This window comes from Euprymna scolopes, chromosome 1, assembly GCF_053919585.1.
Source record: "Euprymna scolopes isolate OS-2025 chromosome 1, ASM5391958v1, whole genome shotgun sequence".
In the NCBI taxonomy this organism is placed as follows: Eukaryota; Metazoa; Mollusca; class Cephalopoda; order Sepiida; family Sepiolidae; genus Euprymna; species Euprymna scolopes.
In genome coordinates, this window is record NC_136482.1 from 100,676,711 (window position 1) to 100,694,417 (window position 17,707).

A 17,707-nucleotide genomic window follows, 5' to 3' on the forward strand; every position below is an offset into this window, starting at 1 on the left:
AAAGGATCATAGCTCAAAATTTAAAACTTGGTAAAAATTTTTACGAAACAGTTCTCTTTTTGGAGGGGAAAAAAAGAAAACGGTGCTTTTTGTGCACTTTTGCCACCGCGCTAGTATTAAATAAATTTTTTCGGGTTAAATTCAAGCACGATCTTTTTTTTTTTAATTGTTAGGTGAAAGCACAGAATAATTACAAAACACCCTCCCCATGTTAAGAATGGCTTTCAAAATAACGTTATTGTTTCAGCACGGTGGCAAAAGTGCACAAGTACCAAGAAAAGATATTTATATTCAATTAAATCTTTAAGAATGTTTTTTATTACCCTTGTTATATTTTAAATTGCAATGTAATTTTAAAAGTACAAATCGAACAATCGCATACATAGATCTCGTCTTTTCTAAAGATAATTTGGGACGATGAAAACGAACAGAACGCACGATTTCATAATTGATTTTATTTTGCAATCGAGGCCAACATTTTCTTAAAGTACATTTAACCAGAAAACGTACAACACAAATGTAGATAATAAACTCTAATAACTAGAAAACAATTGCTTATATATTTATAAAAAAAAAACGAAAAAAAACTTACTTTTTGTTATAATAAAATATTTCTCTTACCGTAAAAGAAAAACTCGCCAATATAAAACAATGTGTTTTCTCTAAAGTGATTTACTAATGGCCAGCGTTCTCATTTACTCTTTGTTATCTTTCCTTTATTAGAGGAACTCTTTAACAAGGAAAAAAAAAAGTCATTTGAACATGGCTACTTCCGTTTTCAATATTATCTCCAAGGGTAAGTGAAAAAATAGAATATTTAATTTATTATTTTTCAGAATTAAAAAATAAATAGTTGTTTTGTTTTTCAATAGTTTACATTAAACTCGAGATTGCAGTTAAATTTGGATGCCAGTCATTTTTATTAATTTGTTTGTTTGGGCGTTTACCATGATACGAATTATTTGACCTTTTGTTTTTAAATGTTGGTACTACTAGTGTAGAGAGTGATCCGGACGTAAATAATAACGTTATTATTTAAAAAGCCATTCTTAACATGGGGAGGGTAGGGTGTTTTGTACCTATTTTATACTTCAACCTTACAATTGAATAAAAAAAAAAACATCATAAAACTTTAATTAAACTTGGAAATACGATTTAAAAAATAGCGCGGATCAGTAAGTGCACTAGCACCTAAATGTTTATTTACTTTCAAATCAGTAACATGTGCGCAGTAATTTGGATATTGAATTTTTTAATTTTTAGGATTACTTTCGAAATTCAAGCCCAAATATTCTCTAATAGTACCAGGTACCACATCTTACATATTTTCGACACTATTAAAATTAAACGACAATCGGTGCTTATTTAGAATTTAATTTTTTACGTACTCACGGAATAAAGATGTCATATTCTAAAAAAAAAATACATAAATTAATCAAGTAGTCTATTTTTAATAAGAAAATAAAATTTTCTGAGTAAACGAGAAGGATAAAAAAAATATGCGCGTACAGAAATGGCCACCCCACACCAGTGGTGTGGCACACCACTGGAAAGTAAGTAAAAATTTACCAAAAAAAGCTTTCAGGCAGCCCAAAAAATATAGACACCGCCAAAAATGGCCGAAAAATAAAGTTGTTGTTGTTTTTAAAACGAAATTACATTTATTAAAATCCATTATTTCTGAGTAACTTTTTTTTTTTCCAGATAGATAAAACCCTGAATTTTATCATATAGAAAACAGAATAATGTAAAACTTTTCCGGGTTTGTATTACTGTACACATAGATTCGAAAAAGTTGTCAAAAAACAAATATATAACAAATAAATGTTATCAAAGGCAAGATAAGTTACTTTTCTACCAAACTGGATATATTTTTCGTGTTTTTATTCAATGTAACATGTTTATTCAGCTCGAAAACCATACAGTGTTTATCGATGTATTGGAACATTCAAGATGGCGTCTTATTCTCTCTTTAACACGGTAAGTGTGGGAAAAGATGTTATAAATAAAAAATCGGATAAAATACTGTTAAAAACTCGCTCAATATATGTTACCGTGACATAGGTTGACATATATTCGGCGGGTGTTTAATAGTATGTTGTAGAGTTTTTTATTTATAACACCTTTTTCCATACTTACGGTGTTACAGAGGGTGTGAGACGCCATCTTGAATTTTCGAATACATCGGTAAACACTGTATGTTTTTCGAGCTGAATAAATATGTTACATTGAATAAAAACACGAAAAATATATCCAGTTTGGTAGAAAAGTAACTTATCTTGCCTTTGATAACATTTATTTGTTATATATTTGTTTTTTGACAACGTGTACAGTAATACAAACCCGCAAATGTAAGGTAAATTATGTTTCTATCCAACTGGATAATTATAATAAATTATACAAAATACTGTCAGGAACTCACTCAATATATGGTACCGTGACATAGGCAGACGTGTATTTGGTGGTTTTTAACAGTATTTTCTATAGTTTTCTTAGTTTTAACTCATTTTTCCCAAACTTAACACAGTCTGCCACCATTTGTAATTTTCAAATATAGCAGTAAACGCTGTGTATTTCGAGCCGAATAAACATTTTACATTAAAAATAACTAAAATTATCCATTTTGGTAATATAGTAACATATCTTGCCTTTGATAATATTTGTTATACATTTATTTTTTGACAACTTTTTCGAATCTATATATACAGTAGTACAAACCCAATAAAAACACTAAAAATTATCCAATTAAGTAGAAAAGTAACTTATCTTGCCTTTGAAAATATTTACTTGTTATATATTTGTTTTAGTTGACAACTTTTTCAAGTCTTTGTGCAAGTACAAACCTGAAGCAGTATTTTTCTGTCTAATTTTATTTTTGGTACCGCGCATAAATTAAAATTTTACAATATCTTTTTTGGGGGGATATGTTTTTTTTTACATTAGGTCCACCCCCACAATTTTCGACTATGCTGAATAAGAAAATCTCATTTAAAATTTGCAGAGGCAAGTAGTTTTCGAGATATAAAGACCTATACTATGCACTATAATTCACAACCTCCCCATATTAAGAACGGCTTTCGGAATAAACAACACCCATGCCTAACCATGTGTTTTAACCTTTTACCTGTCTTTCATCTGTTAAAAATGGCTTTTGGAATAAATACCACCATTCTCCCCATGTTAAGAACGGCTTTCGGAATAAACACCCCCAACCTACTCATGTTAAAAATTGTGGATGGTGGACCTAATGTGAAAATTTACCTTTTGTTTTTTAATAAAGTGTTAGTTGAAAGCACAGAATAGTGACAGAACACCATCCCCTCCCCTTGGTAAGAATGGCTGAAAAAATAACGGTTTTCTTGGTAGAAACTTTTCTGTATTTCACCTAACAATTTCTGGTGCTAATGCACTTACTGATCCGCGCTATTTTTTTAAATCGTATTTCCAAGTTTAATTAAAGTTTTATGATATGTTTTTTTATTCACTTGTAAGGTTAAAGTACAGAATAGGTACAAAACACCCTCCCCTCCCCATGTTAAGAATGACTTTTTAAATAATGACGTTATTATTTCAACACGGATCACTTTCTGCATGAGTACCTAATATTTTTATTTTTATTTTTTTCAGCCATTCTTACCATACAGAGGGGATGGTGTTTTGTAACTATTCTGTGCTTTTAACTAACAATTTATTATTATTAATAGATATCGTGAAATTATAAACAAATAAAAAGATATTGTGAAAGTTGAATTTAACTTGAAAAAAACAAAAAAAACAATGTGAATAGCGCGTTCAACATTGTAGTTGGAGCATATTTGGCAATAAGGTCACGTTAATCGATTAATGGGTGCTAATGCACTTACAGATCCGTGCTATTTTTTAAAATCGTATTTCCAAGTTTAATTAAAGTTTTGATTTTTTTGGGTATTTTTTAGATTAGGTCCACCTCCACAATTTTCTTTTAAATGACGACTTTTACATGTTTTCGACTATGCTGAATATGGAAATCGCATTGAAATTTTGCAGAAATAAGTAGTTATCGAGATATAAATAGTTGTTTTATGCATTGTATTCTTTGGTGGCCATATTTTTTACATTTACATAAGAAAATATTTATTTCTTTATTAAAGAAATTGAAAATATTTATTTCTTTATTAAAGAAATTGGGTACTCATGCACTTATTGATCCATGCTGAAATAATAACGTTGTTATTTAAAAAGCCATTTTTAACATGGGGAGAGGAGGGTATTTTGTACCTATTCTATACTTTAACATTGAAATTGAATAAAAAAACATATCATAAGACTTTAATTAAACGTGGAAATGTGATTTAAAAAAATAGCGCGGATAACTCTCTGCATTAGCACCAAATATTATTTAAGCACATTACCAATCCGTAAATTTTCTTCGAAAAAACCTATACTTTCACCTAACAATTTTAAGTTCATATTTTCTTATATCGAAACAACTGTTTAAAAAAACAACAAAAAAAAACCCAAAAAGACAAAAAAAAACCCAACTGCAACACAAACAAAAAAAACAACTTTGACTTCAACTCAAACGCAAGCGAGCAACTTTTTTTTTGCCTGATATAATAAAGAAAAAAAAATTTTTTAATTACAAAATTTGGAAGATAAAAAAATGAATTTAAAATTTTAAAATAGGGAATATTTTGTTTTTACTTATCGAGTAAACAGAAAATGAAATCTAATTCGCCTCGTCAAACCGTGGTGTATGAAATGAATTCAAACAGAAGTTCAGTTCTACCAACAAAAACAGGTCCGCAGTCCGAAAAATATTTGTATTTTATTTAATATTTTTATAATTGGCAATGTTTATTTATTTTAATAACATAGAAACATCCCTCGACTTTAAAGATGGATTGTCTGAAAATTTCAAATAAATTGGTAATGTAGAAATATGGTTTTATCGACTTTGAACGAACCAAGAATTACATTTTTATATATATATATATATATATATATATATTTCCACAGCCCAAAGAACGCTGCAGCCCAAAAGAGCCACGCCAGCCAACCAACTGGAAGTCTAAGACTCCAGTTTCGCCCTCGGGATTTGAAACCCGAGCATCCTGCATGCGAGGTAAACACTCTATCAACTGAGCAAACACCCCACACACATTTTTTTTAAACAACACAGATCAAGCAAACCACGACGAAATCAAGCTGTGGAATAGACCTACTTTATCTCGAAAAGGGACGTGGTCATCCAACCAGCTGACCCCCAAGCCGATGTCCCACAAGTAGGGATTTTGAACTGGAAAGGACAACGCCATCCAGCAGAGCTAACTTAACGAGCCATTTTTGTTATAGAATTTTCAGAATGTGAGAGATTATGTATAATTATTTCAAATACCGGGTGCGGATATGTCTGACTGATGAGCCCAAATGAGGGCGAAACTCGAGTCTTAGACTTCCGGTTCATTGGCTGGCGTGGCTCCTGTGGCTGCGGCGTTCTTTGGGCTGTGGAAATAATTATATATAATTTCTCACATTGTGAAAATTATATATATACATAATCACTAGGTGGCCAGAAAGTGGGTGCTCCTTTTACATTAAATTTGACAAAATAGTTTCTTCATAAGTGCACTAGCACCCAAAATAGATTAAATCAAATTCATATTTTTTGTCATTCTTATCAACATTCCAGTTTTGCTTATTATTTAAGGGGCAGCTTGCAGAAGATGGTTTACAGATTTTCCTCGATCACTAACAACCACTTCTTCATTTTCGGCTGGATCAAACTGGAGATATGAGTAAGTATTTATTTATTAATATTCAGTAGTTGTTTCTTTCATTTTATTTCTGTTAATTTTTTCTTTTTCCTATCACAATTTTTTGGTCATCCTCATCATGGTCATTTTACGATATTTTGTAAGCAGCAGCTACAAAATTATTTGGTAATTGTGCATAAAGGGAGAGCCTAACTTTTAAACACACTGGAAGCTGGTGTTACAACGAGGAACCAGATTAACGGAGAGCGTCATCATTGTTAAGAGGGTGAATGTAATAACGTTTTTCTAGTTCCTCGACGTAAACAAAAACATTAAAAGGTGTCAAAATCAGCATCAAGACGAAGTCGAATATAAAAATTTATAGTATGGTTTTATTTAACATAGAAAGAAATAATAAATCATATTTTTATTGTTGACATATTTTTTATGCGTGTGTGTGTGTATGTGTTGATTCAACACATGAGCAAAAAAATAATAAATGGATAAATTGTCCGATGTTTGTGAAAATGTTCTGGAAAGAAGTGTTCTGGCATAAATGCTATATTTGTACCTTGATGTATAGTCGCTAGGACTTTATATATATTTTTAAAAGAGTCTGATAGGATTTGAATTAAAACATGTAGTGAAAAACAGGAGAGAGAAATCTTTCTTTGACTGAGGCAGAATGTCATTTTTGTAGAAAAATGTTTCTTTCTGTTTTTTTATGAAAAAGAAAAGAAAATTTGTTGTTTTAATCAGTTCCATGAATATATCCGATTCAACACAAAGTTATATATTTTTTTCTTTCAATAATTAATCCAGGGAGATTTATAAGCTTTACGTGTGACGCGCAAAATCATATTAATGGTTTAACATCATGAGACAGAGCAAGCAGTTGTGCTGTACAGAAAGGAAGATCTGACTCAACTGATTGGGTTTCACGTGCAGTGTCTTTTTATGTGTTTTGATGGGTTCCAGGAGACAAGCAGAAAATTATTTGCAAAAATGCATTTTTTCAAGCATTAATTGGACGAAAAGTCAACACCTTTGTCACATGGGATGCTATCAACATCAACCACGACAATCACCAAGTTTTACTATTTATGGTGGAATATGGGTGTAGATAATAGATGTACATGCAACTGGAATGTTCCTTGTCCAGCCACTCTCATGTCACTGGCACCCGTGTCTCTCAATTGAGGTACAGAAGTACAAAATGGATACAAACTAGATACAATTTTCAAATATATTTTATGTTTATTTTTCTCACCCCCTTATAATTAAAATATATAAAAATGCATAAACTTTTTTTATCAATTAATTTTCTTTTCGTCGAATATCTTTTTAAATAACTATGTTTAACCGATACAATACCTCCGCTTTTTGTTAATATATTTTTTCGAACATATTTATGTTTTTTTTTTTTGGGGGGGGGGGTTCAAATATAATTACTTTTTTTTTTAAATGTACTTTATTTGAATATACTTTATTTATATCATCTATTGGATTCGTACTTATTATGTTTGAATTTAATGTTTTTTAATGCATGTGAAGTATTCAATTTTAAAACTGTTAAACTATTTTCTGTTGCACATTTACCTTTTTTAAACTGCTAAAACTGTGACACATTCATAGTTTTTTTCATGTTTCTGTAGATAAATATTTTTAAAATATCTAAATAGTTTGACAAAATATATAGCATAAACTTAAATAAACATAGTTATTTGAAAAGATATGCGATTAAAAAGTAAAAAAATTAATTGATAAAACAGTTTACATATTTTTATTATAAGGGGGTGAAAAAAAAATAAGCATAAAATATATTTGAAAATTGTATCCATTTGGTGCCTCTATACCTCAATTGAGAGACGCAGGTGCCAGCTTCCAGTGTGTTTGAATGTTAGGCTCTCCCTTTATGCACAATTACCAATTATTTTATTAATGACAACATAATGATGGCGAAAGTATTGCTTTACACTCTTACCAGTGTGACAAAAAGCCATTCAGTAGACCATGAAACAATTTTGATTGTCCAACAAAGAAATGTAATTAAAAATCTCTACTACCACTAGAGTAGAATAAAATGATATTTTTCAAATCTCTGCATCCATACAACAAACCCTAGTTCAATACCGGACCTGACCAAAGCTGAAAATGTGTTGCAACAAGTAGTATCTCAAATCAACAATGTAGACACAAAAGAACATGGTTCACAATCAAATGACTAAATTAATATGATGATTATTTCATGTTCTTTGTATTGATCCATTCATTCTAAGTTAGGTGGTCAACTACAAAGATCCTGTTACCATGAGGTGTTCAGATGAGATAATCATTTTGAAAAATATCCAACAACATTCTAATTTGTTGCTGTGACCACAAAACAATACTTTTATGTTACAACTTTTAAAAATTTTATATGCAAACTGAAAAATATAAAAATCTGAAAATGTTACGATGAACAAAAAAAATGAGAACAAATTGCTCTATTTAAAATGCTATTAAATATCCCTCAGAAAAATGACAAAGTCACCTTCAAGAATTGAGATTTTACGAAATTGTGATAATAAATAAATCTAATGTATACAGTAAAGTAAATCTCTTGATTTTTATCATCAATAGCTTTCTTCCTACAAAATAAAGCGAAACTAGCATTGGACAGATCATTTCCCTAGATGAGTTCGTAATTAAAGGATACTCTAATTTAACTTCCAAATCTGACTCCCAAGATCGCCATTGGCATGGAGTATGTGCCTATATAAAAGATGGCTTTCCATGTGGTAGGGACATCTCCAGAGAAGATTCTAACTTACCCTATATGTGCTTTCAGGTTGCACTTGCTCAAACTACAGCATTTATATTTGCTCTCTATCATCCCCACAACAGCGGAGTTACTATATTTAAAAGCATATCTGAGAAAGTTGACCACGTCCTATCTGCTTATCCTTCAGCTAATAATCATGTCTGTGATGACTTCAATGTTCCCAATGTGGAATAGTTAACTCACTCAAACAAGACCGATGATGAGGGGAGGTTCTGTCATGATTTCTCCCTTGCTTATGATCTCACTCAGATTGTTCACGAACCCACCCGTGTACCCGATACTGACGGCCAGTATGCAAGTCTCCTAGACCTTTTTCTCACAACTTGCCCTGAACTGTGTTCAGCTTCCGTTCTGTCTCCACTTGGATCTTCCGACCACTCGGTTGTATCAATTAAGATAAAAATGAAATGTAATAAGTTCTCAGATGTACCTCTCCATCATACAGTATATCAATACTCTATGGCTGACTGGGATAGCTTCTGTACATTTATATCAGATCTACCTCTGTGTTCCATGTTTAAAAAGGATGTGTCCTCTATAGTATCAAACCTGACCGAATGGTTAATTGTAGGTATAGACCATTTCATACCCTCGAAAAAATTCCAGCAAAAACCTAACAGCCAGCCGTGGTTCTCTCCAGAATGTGCTGCTGCCACTGCGCACAGAAATCACTTTTTTCATTGCTTCCAACGTAATAGATATACTGAGACTAAAGCCGCTTTCAGGACTGCTAGCAACCATTGTAAAAAAGTAATAAAGAACACAAGAGAGTTGTATGCTCAGTCTGTCAAGTCCAAAGTAGCTGATCAGCAGCTTGGTTCCCACCAGTTTTGGCAAATAACAAACAGAATCCTGAACAGAAGCGTGTGTTCTATCCTAACTCTCATAAATGGATCTGAGGTAATCTCGTCAGCATCAGACAAAGCCAAACTCTTTGCCAAGAACTTTGCAGCTAATTCTACCCTTTGCGACCAAGGCCGCCAACCTCCAATATTTCCTCCTGTATCAGAAAACATGCTATGTGATATACAAATATCTGTACATGATGTTGCCAAGTTAATCAAAAACCTTGATTCCAGTAAAGCAACCGGCCCTGACGGTATTCCAATTATAGTACTCAAAAGACTTCAACCAGAACTAGCGCCCATCCTTACAAAACTGTTTAAACGTTGTCTTAAGGAGAATTGCTTCCCGTCACCCTGAAAAATCTCATCAGTATGCCCCATATTTAAGAATTCAGGTGATCACTCATCTCCCTCTCAGTACAGGCCAATAAGTCTCCTGTGCGTCATGAATAAGTTGCTGGAATCTGTGTTAAATAGAGAAGTAATCAACCATCTCAGCAAAAATAACCTTCTTAGTGACACGCAATATGGTTTCCGTTCTGCTAGATCTACAACAGATGTGCTTACAGTTATATCTCATAGGATTAGCGAATCTCTCGACAAAGGCTACCTTTTTAGGGCAATTGCTCTTGACATATCAAAGTCCTTTGATAGAGTATGGCATAACAGTTTACTTCACAAGATCTCCAGCTACGGTATAGCTGGAAATGTCTTCTCAATTATTAAATCATTTTTCTCTGATAGGTTCATAAGAGTAGTGGTTGATGGGCAGAAATCAGAAGCTCTCAGTATTAATGCTGGAGTCCCTCAGGGGTCCATCCTGGGCCCAACTCTCTTCCTGATCTACATTAATGATCTTCCAAATCACATCCTTACATCATTTGTAGACATTTATGCTGATGACACTACTATCTATGGTAGCACATCAAGACCGTAATCGACCAAGTTCTCTCTGATTCTCTCTATTTTGATCTTGAGCAAGTGGTACAATGGGGAAAGAGGTGGCTGGTTACTTTTAATGCATCTAAAACCAAGCTTTTATCTTTACATCATCAACGCTCTGATCCACATCTGGCATCAATTGAAATGAATCGCTCTTGTCTTGAGGAGGCCTCATGTTTTGACAAGCTTCTGGGCTTAACCTTTACTCCTGATCTTAAATGGAACACATTCATTAAATCCGTTGCTAAGGCCACTGGAAAGATTGTAGGATCCTTCTATCGATCCAGTAGATATCTCACTGCTGATGCAATTCTCTAGCCAGGTACGTCCAAGGATGGAGTACTGTTGCCACATCTGGGCAGGAGCTGCTAGAAAGGACTTATCCTGCCTTGATAGAGTTCAAAATAGATTTCATAGCCTCATAGGGGATGTCCTTTTCTCTTCCCTGCAACCTCTTTCTCACAGAAGAGATGTTGCGAGTTTGTCTCTGCTTTATCGTTATTTTCATGGTAAGTGCTCGGCTGAGCTCCAATCTATGGTCCCCCCTCCCCAGACTTTCACAAGAAACACTATCACTAATTTCCCCCCACTCTTTATCTGTGCCTAAACCTAAACGTAGATTCCATGAGCAAAGCTTCTTTCTTAGAACTGCACGCCTGTGAAATTATCTTCCGTTTTCCTGCTTTCCAGCTGACTACAATATGGTTGTCTTCAAGTCTAACGTAAACAAGTTTTTGATGAACCGCTCCATATAAGTTAATGAATTTACTGAATTTCCATTATTAACAATTACTATATTGTCCAATTTCTACTGTACACTCTTTAACCCTTATCCTCGAGTGGCCTCCTGGCCTTGATAAGCAGTGATGCCTATGTAAAAAAAAAAAATCAGTATTTGATTCTGGTTCATCAGTTTATTTTATTTATTTATTTTTTTGGTTAGATCATTGCAGATTGAATGTAAAAACACAACTGAGTAACACCTGTCTCATTATCTCTTCTCTATATAAATAAAATGAACTCATTTTTTCCCGTCTGATTTTGACATTAATAGGATTAAAAATCAAGATATTTCATGCAAATATAATATGCACAAACGGCAGAACAATATCTGAGGTGTGTTATAGGCTTATTATTTCTCAAATTCCTCGATAATCTTAGATTTCTATACTTTTTCTGCTGAGAAGTCACGGCCAAAATCGGTTAAGATCAATGGAAGTGGTAAAATATTTTCTCTCTAATAAAATTCCTCCTCCCCCTGCCACCACTTAACACCATTTGGGGATCGTTCACAAGGAACAGTTGAGAAGAGAACACCGGTTTGGCTTCGTAGTTCTTTCATGTGAAGTTATTTAAAATCACTAAACTAAGCTGCAGTGCTCTGTGGCGTAGTGGTTAGTGTGCTGGACAATTCACATTATATTTTCGCGTTCGCGCCGACCTACCATAGTCGGTTTTTTTTTGGTTTTTTTTTTCCTAAACAACTGGAATGGACTTTTCTTGGTGACCGAACTGTTAACGTTGCAGATGTTTTTTGTTTTTTTTGTTTTTTTTTCACACTTTATTTTCCTACTTTTACTCATGACTCCGGGTTTGATCCTTCCTACTTACCTACCATAACATTTTTTTAAAACTCCCCCCCCCCGTCCCGGAAACAAACACTCGGGCAACGCCGGGTACCCCCGCTAGTTTATAAATATAACAAGTGATTAATTACTATTTCCTATAAAATTTGTTACTAGGGATTGGTAAAAACAGAAATAGTAAAAATAAATGCAATCATTATTCCTTATATAGTGGAAGAAGATTGAAATTGTTTCACACGATATCAAACTGTTATTTTGGATGCATTATATATCTATTAGCTATTTTAGTGCTTGAATTTGTATTGTAATTTTTTTGATGTTCTAATTTAGGCAAGGAAAATCTTCAAACAATTCCAGTTATGGTCCATTAACTGATCTGCCTGATTATACTTATCTAGGTAAGTACTGTTAATTTTGAACAATCACTTTTAAAACTCTTCTCTCTTTGTTTCTGAATTTTTTAGATGATTGATTATTTGAATTATTCAGATACTATTCTCATCTTGAAGGTTTCAAATTCCATGTAGATTCACAAATTCAACAGAAAGATTTATGAATTTTAAAGAAAGAGACACCTGATGAAGGTCGGAGGTTACATTAACTGAAATATTGTGAAAATAACTCTCAAGATGATATATTAATCTGAATAATACAAAATCTCTCTTCTCTCACATCATTTACGACCACTATTTTCAGACATTTTTTAATATTTTTTAAGTTCACTTTCAATACCTCATGATTCAGCAAGTCAGCTGTCTCCAAATCTCGCTCTGTACAGTCTTGCCTCCAAGTTTTCCTTGACTGACCAACCTTCCTGCAATTCAAGGCCTCCATACTTCTGCAATGGTTTATCTACTAGGATGAACACTCCAAATCATCATATAAGCAAAACAATATTGAATTTACTCAAAATATGATTAAAAAAAAAAATGATTATCCATGATTGAATAAACACTTCAACCTGGAATGAGCATCTGTGTGGAATGTACAATGAGTAATACTGAAGGGAGAATGCATGCATGTGTATTACTAGGTGATATACTCCTCTATGCCTGGTGACAGGAGGTTAAAACTATAAGATGTGTAAATTATCAACAACGTAATTGATCCTCAAGAATGTCAAGCTTGGGATTGGAATTACAGATTCTCAGAAAACATCAGACTTCTGACAATAAAATGGATAATGATGGTGAATAGAGATCACAAAACCTACCAGTGATGAATGCCATCTCTTCCTGGGCAGGAACTTCTAGTCTAATGATTGAAGTCAAGAAGCTGCCTCAGCCATGTTCAACTCTTAACATCTCAGAAAGAAACCAGACTACAGATATGGGATAGAAAACTAGAGAATGATACTCACCTCATCCTATTGACAGTATTATTTCACCTACCCTTTCTGAAGCTCTTTTTGCTTGTACAAATACACTGTGTGTTCTGTGGTAGACACTCAATCATCTGAGAACAGAAATAAGGTGATCAAAAGCTGCTATGATTAGATGGGTCAACAAAACCAAACTGAACATTTGCAAATGTGGAGAAAAGGACGTAGAATATAGCACTGTCTTGCTTGTTCTCTTCTATACCAACCAGTGCAGCTGGAAAGATATTACCTAATTTCAATACTGATGTAAAGGATTGTGTAAAAAAATGGGATGACAACACTGATGTATAATCGTTTATACATGCAAACACCTAGGTAGGTATAATCAAGCAAACGTCCATAACGGCAGCTAAGATAAGCTAATTTTAAACTAACAACTTTACATACCTCTTCACAACTTGTCCCCATCATCATCATAGTAATAATTGTAATTCAAAATAATGTAATCAAAACTGAAAAAATCTTACAATCATAATCTTTAAAATTTGTGTTATTCAATTTATTCAAAAACCATATGAATAACCTTAAATTTAGAAATAATGGTAAATGAATTTGTACAGATATTTTGGTGGCCTATTTGATGAAATATTTAGAATTTAAACTGTATATTAATTTTATGCATTTTTTCTTTTTAGAATAGTTGCGGTTTTTTTATAACTGAAATAAGATTATTGATTTAAAGAAGTCATCACTAAAAAAACATATTTTGTATTTATAAAGCTGGCAGTGAGATTAAAACGCAAACTTCATATTTAAAACATGTGTATGCGATAGGGCATATTAAAATTACGTTAAGATTTTTGTTCCTTAGAAGCGCTGGTTGAGTTTGAATAAAATAAAATACATATTATATACGTTTGAAGCCAAAACAACGCATTATTATAAAATAAACAGACATTTATTTTGTTTGAAATTTATGTTGAAATTCATAAATATATTTCGAAGCAAATCTTCATCTTCAGTATGTCTTTCTTTTCTTTTTTTTTTTTTTTTTGCCATGTTGTTGTTGGAGCAGAGAATCAACAAGTAGAAGTCTGTTTGTTGTTTTTTTCACGGTAGTTTTTTTAAATCTTGGAACGGTGCGTTGGTCACACGGGATTCATGTTAAGATTTTTATTCCTTAAAAGCGCTGGTTGAGTTTGAATAAAATAAAATATGTATTATATATATATATATATATATATATATATATATATATATATATATATATATATAATACATATATATATATATATTTATGAATTTCAATATAATTTCATTATTATGCGTTTCCTCAGTAACATTAAACTGCCACTGAAATTTAACTTCAAAATCTTTCCATATCACATGAATAAACTAACCAATCAAATGGAGTTATAGTTAACTAACCTTTTTAATTCAGCAAATTAGATCTGCACTCAACTTGAAAATATGTAAGAATCGTGTTATAATTTCAATGTTTATTCTGACTAGTATGTTTTAGGGTAGATCGAAATATTGTTTAAATGATTTCTGGTTAATTTGGTGAATGATTTCTGTACTATTTTACAGATGGACGCCCAACTGAACTCAGTCTTGCTCAAACTGTACGACGCATAGGAAGAATTAATATGGCAGTAAGTAATATCTCTTTTAAAACTTCCAACTATTTTAACAAGAAGTCTTCATCAGAATCTATTGAGTCAGCACTTATTGCAAACTCAAACACAATTAAACATGACGGTTTCTATAATTTCTCTTCTTTAATTAGTAAACTTATATTAAAAGAACAAAACTTAATTTTAGACTCAAGTTAACTTATTTACACCGCAGAAAATAATACCTAATTAATGTATATATAATCAATCAATAAATATTAAAAGCAAAGAAACACTCATTTCATTTTAATTATACATCCAACATTTGAATTATAACGGCTATATTCATTCTAAAAAGAACAGAAATTGCATCATATCTTTTTGAATGTCTAACGGCTATATAATGTTAAAACATCTCACTCTCCATTCCATAACATTATATACACTTTGAATGCTAATGGCTTTTTTCATTCTGAAATAGAACAAAGACATCCTTTTCACGTTACAAACACAACAAGCATATTTTCAAATGTTTTACTGGTATTTTATTTTCTTCAAATTAATCATCCTGAGGAAGTCTTGAAATAAAGATGAAGCATTGATGAATATGTAATTTGGTTTGTTCTTTTTCGTCTCTTCATCATGTTAGAATATTATTTCTATAATTTGCATCATATGGAAATATATATTCACATTTTACATGCTTATTTTTTTTAATGTATTCTATCAATTAATATTTTCCTTTTTAGGCTCGTGTGATGAACCTGATCTCTGAAATTAAGAAAAGCCAAGAAAATCATCAATACAAATTGGAAATTGAGGAAAAAGAAAGAGAAGAAATTTTAAGACGAAAACTTAAGCCAAAACCAAAATATATTCAAAGAAAGAAATAAAATACTTGTTTAAATTAAGAATAAATTAAATTACTATAATTGCTTTCTTTTTTTTTTTGTTGCTTTTTTGTTAATCTTGATAGTGATATATCATTCTTTGGTCACACTGGAAAGAAGCACTTTAATAAGGTACTATATATGCAAAAAATTAAGCCACACAATGAAGCAGGCTTGCTTGACAGGAAAAAACCCAAAGCTTGAGAAAAACTCTTTAGAAATGTTGTGCTGTTTTTGGTGTAAGTAGTTGGGCCAGATGTTAATGTATTTCTCAGGCAAAGGACCAAGATATGAAACAGCAGCAGTAATCAACATAAACAAGATATAGACTCTGTTGTTTCTTACTCCATTTTAATTTTCTTATTTTATTTTAGTTGAGGATGGGGCATCCTACAGGATACCAGGCATTCACCTGCTATCTCATTCATTCCAACCATGAGACCTTTTTAAAATTTTAACTGTTCTTTTCGGTGCAATTGTTTGGATCTTTCTTGCATTTGGTTCACTGGGTATATATGCCTAGTAGTTTTTGAAGTTCTTTCTCATGAGTCCAGTTGCTCCTATAATTACTGGAATGATGGAGATCTTCCTAAAATTCCAGTTGCTTTTCATGTTATACATAAGACCTTGGTGTTTCATTATCTTCTCCCTCTCGGCTCTGTTTAACTCAGCATCATTAGGGGAATAACTTCTAAGGCTGTTTTTTTTTTCTCCTTTTTATTCCATATCACTATGTCAGATTTAATAGCTCTGTTTTCTAGGTACATAGCTGTCGGAATTTTATAATCATACTGGATGGTGTATGATTTATTTCTGGTATGTTCTCAAGACTCACTGTTACATTTGATATTCAACTTTTTATAGATGGTCCAGTGGAAATATTTACATACACCATTGTGTTGCATTGTATAGTAACTATCCTCCAGCAGAACCTTACAACAGGACGTCAGGTGGCTCACATTCTCTACTTGTGTGGCAAAATCTGCACTTGTTGTTTAAATAGAAGATTATGTGAGTGGAAAAATCTGTAGCACTAGTAGAGTGCGGATTTGGATTAGTACAATTTTGTTTGCTGGCATATCATCCCTTTCTGGGTTATTAAATGTTGAAGTCAGTCATTTTCGATAAAATTTATTATGCATCATGTTCTTAATATCTTCAAATATTTATACATGGTGTTTGATTTAACTAATTATTCAACACTGAAAAGTCAAAAATAAATCTTTATTGCCATCAATCTGCTGCAAAGCCAATCTTCCAAAATTCTTGCTTTAACTAATAAACATGTAAACTTGAAGCATCTTAAAAACTGATGTAGAAGCTTCCTTCTTAAAATGTCAAAGTGAGAGACAGTTATCTTTTAAAGCCCTTTCCTTTTGTGTTGAAATCTTCACTCTTCAAAATTTAAATATTTCATAGAAAGTACTTTTCTGTTCCTATTCCAAGTTTCCAATTAATTCCTAATGAAAACTGTATTCGTAACTGTTAGAACATGATGATCAAAGATTTGCTATGATGCAACTGTCCATTTTTCACAAATTCATTTAACCAACTAATTCATCTGCATTTACACAGACACATTGTACACACATTTTAATTATCAAAATGAATGGTTCTCACCTTGAGGAAGTCTGCTTCTGGGACTGACTTTCACTCCTCACCTGTAATGGATGATTTCCATCAAATTCATTGCCAAGGTCATTGGAAAAATGGTTAGATCATTCTTTACCAATCCAAAAATCATCTCACTCCTGACATAATCCTTTAGCTGTATAAGAGTCAAAATATATCTTAAGATGGAGTACTGTTGCTATATCTGGGGAGATGCCACGCAGAGCACTTTTCTGTCTTGACAGACTACAACTTCTAATGGACGATATCCTCTTTTCCTTATTACAACACCTTCCTCGCAGAAGAGACATTGCTAGTATTTCTCTATATCGTTATT

General features: G+C 32.3%; 2 protein-coding genes across 3 annotated transcripts in view; one reads left to right on the top strand and one right to left on the bottom strand.

The window, feature by feature from the left end:
* Window positions 1–735, bottom strand: part of LOC145259833 (RNA-binding protein 39-like) — a 138,856-nt gene extending 138,121 nt beyond the window's left edge. The window contains exon 1 of one of the 2 annotated variants that reach the window (XM_080117701.1): window positions 622–735. The gene's annotated coding sequence lies outside the window, so the exon portion shown is untranslated. Of the gene's footprint in view, window positions 1–592 lie in introns of both variants that reach the window. The other variant, XM_080117871.1, reaches the window with a different exon arrangement.
* On the top strand, window positions 709–15,801 carry LOC145260144 (large ribosomal subunit protein mL52-like). Its single transcript, XM_080118015.1, has 5 exons — window positions 709–796; window positions 5,690–5,777; window positions 12,263–12,330; window positions 14,844–14,908; window positions 15,619–15,801. Exons 1-5 carry the CDS (start codon window positions 763–765, stop codon window positions 15,760–15,762), a joined length of 399 nt encoding a protein of 132 aa, XP_079974141.1. The 5' UTR covers window positions 709–762; the 3' UTR covers window positions 15,763–15,801.
* The last annotated feature ends 1,906 nt before the right edge of the window (window positions 15,802–17,707 follow it).

Bases quoted from the DNA above. Each gene is read 5' to 3' on its own strand.
- LOC145260144 (XM_080118015.1), top strand. From the start codon at position 763: ATGGCTACTTCCGTTTTCAATATTATCTCCAAGG. The intron at 5,778-12,262 runs GTAAGTATTTAT...GTTCTAATTTAG, and splicing joins GGATCAAACTGGAGATATGA to GCAAGGAAAATCTTCAAACA. The intron at 12,331-14,843 runs GTAAGTACTGTT...ACTATTTTACAG, and splicing joins GCCTGATTATACTTATCTAG to ATGGACGCCCAACTGAACTC.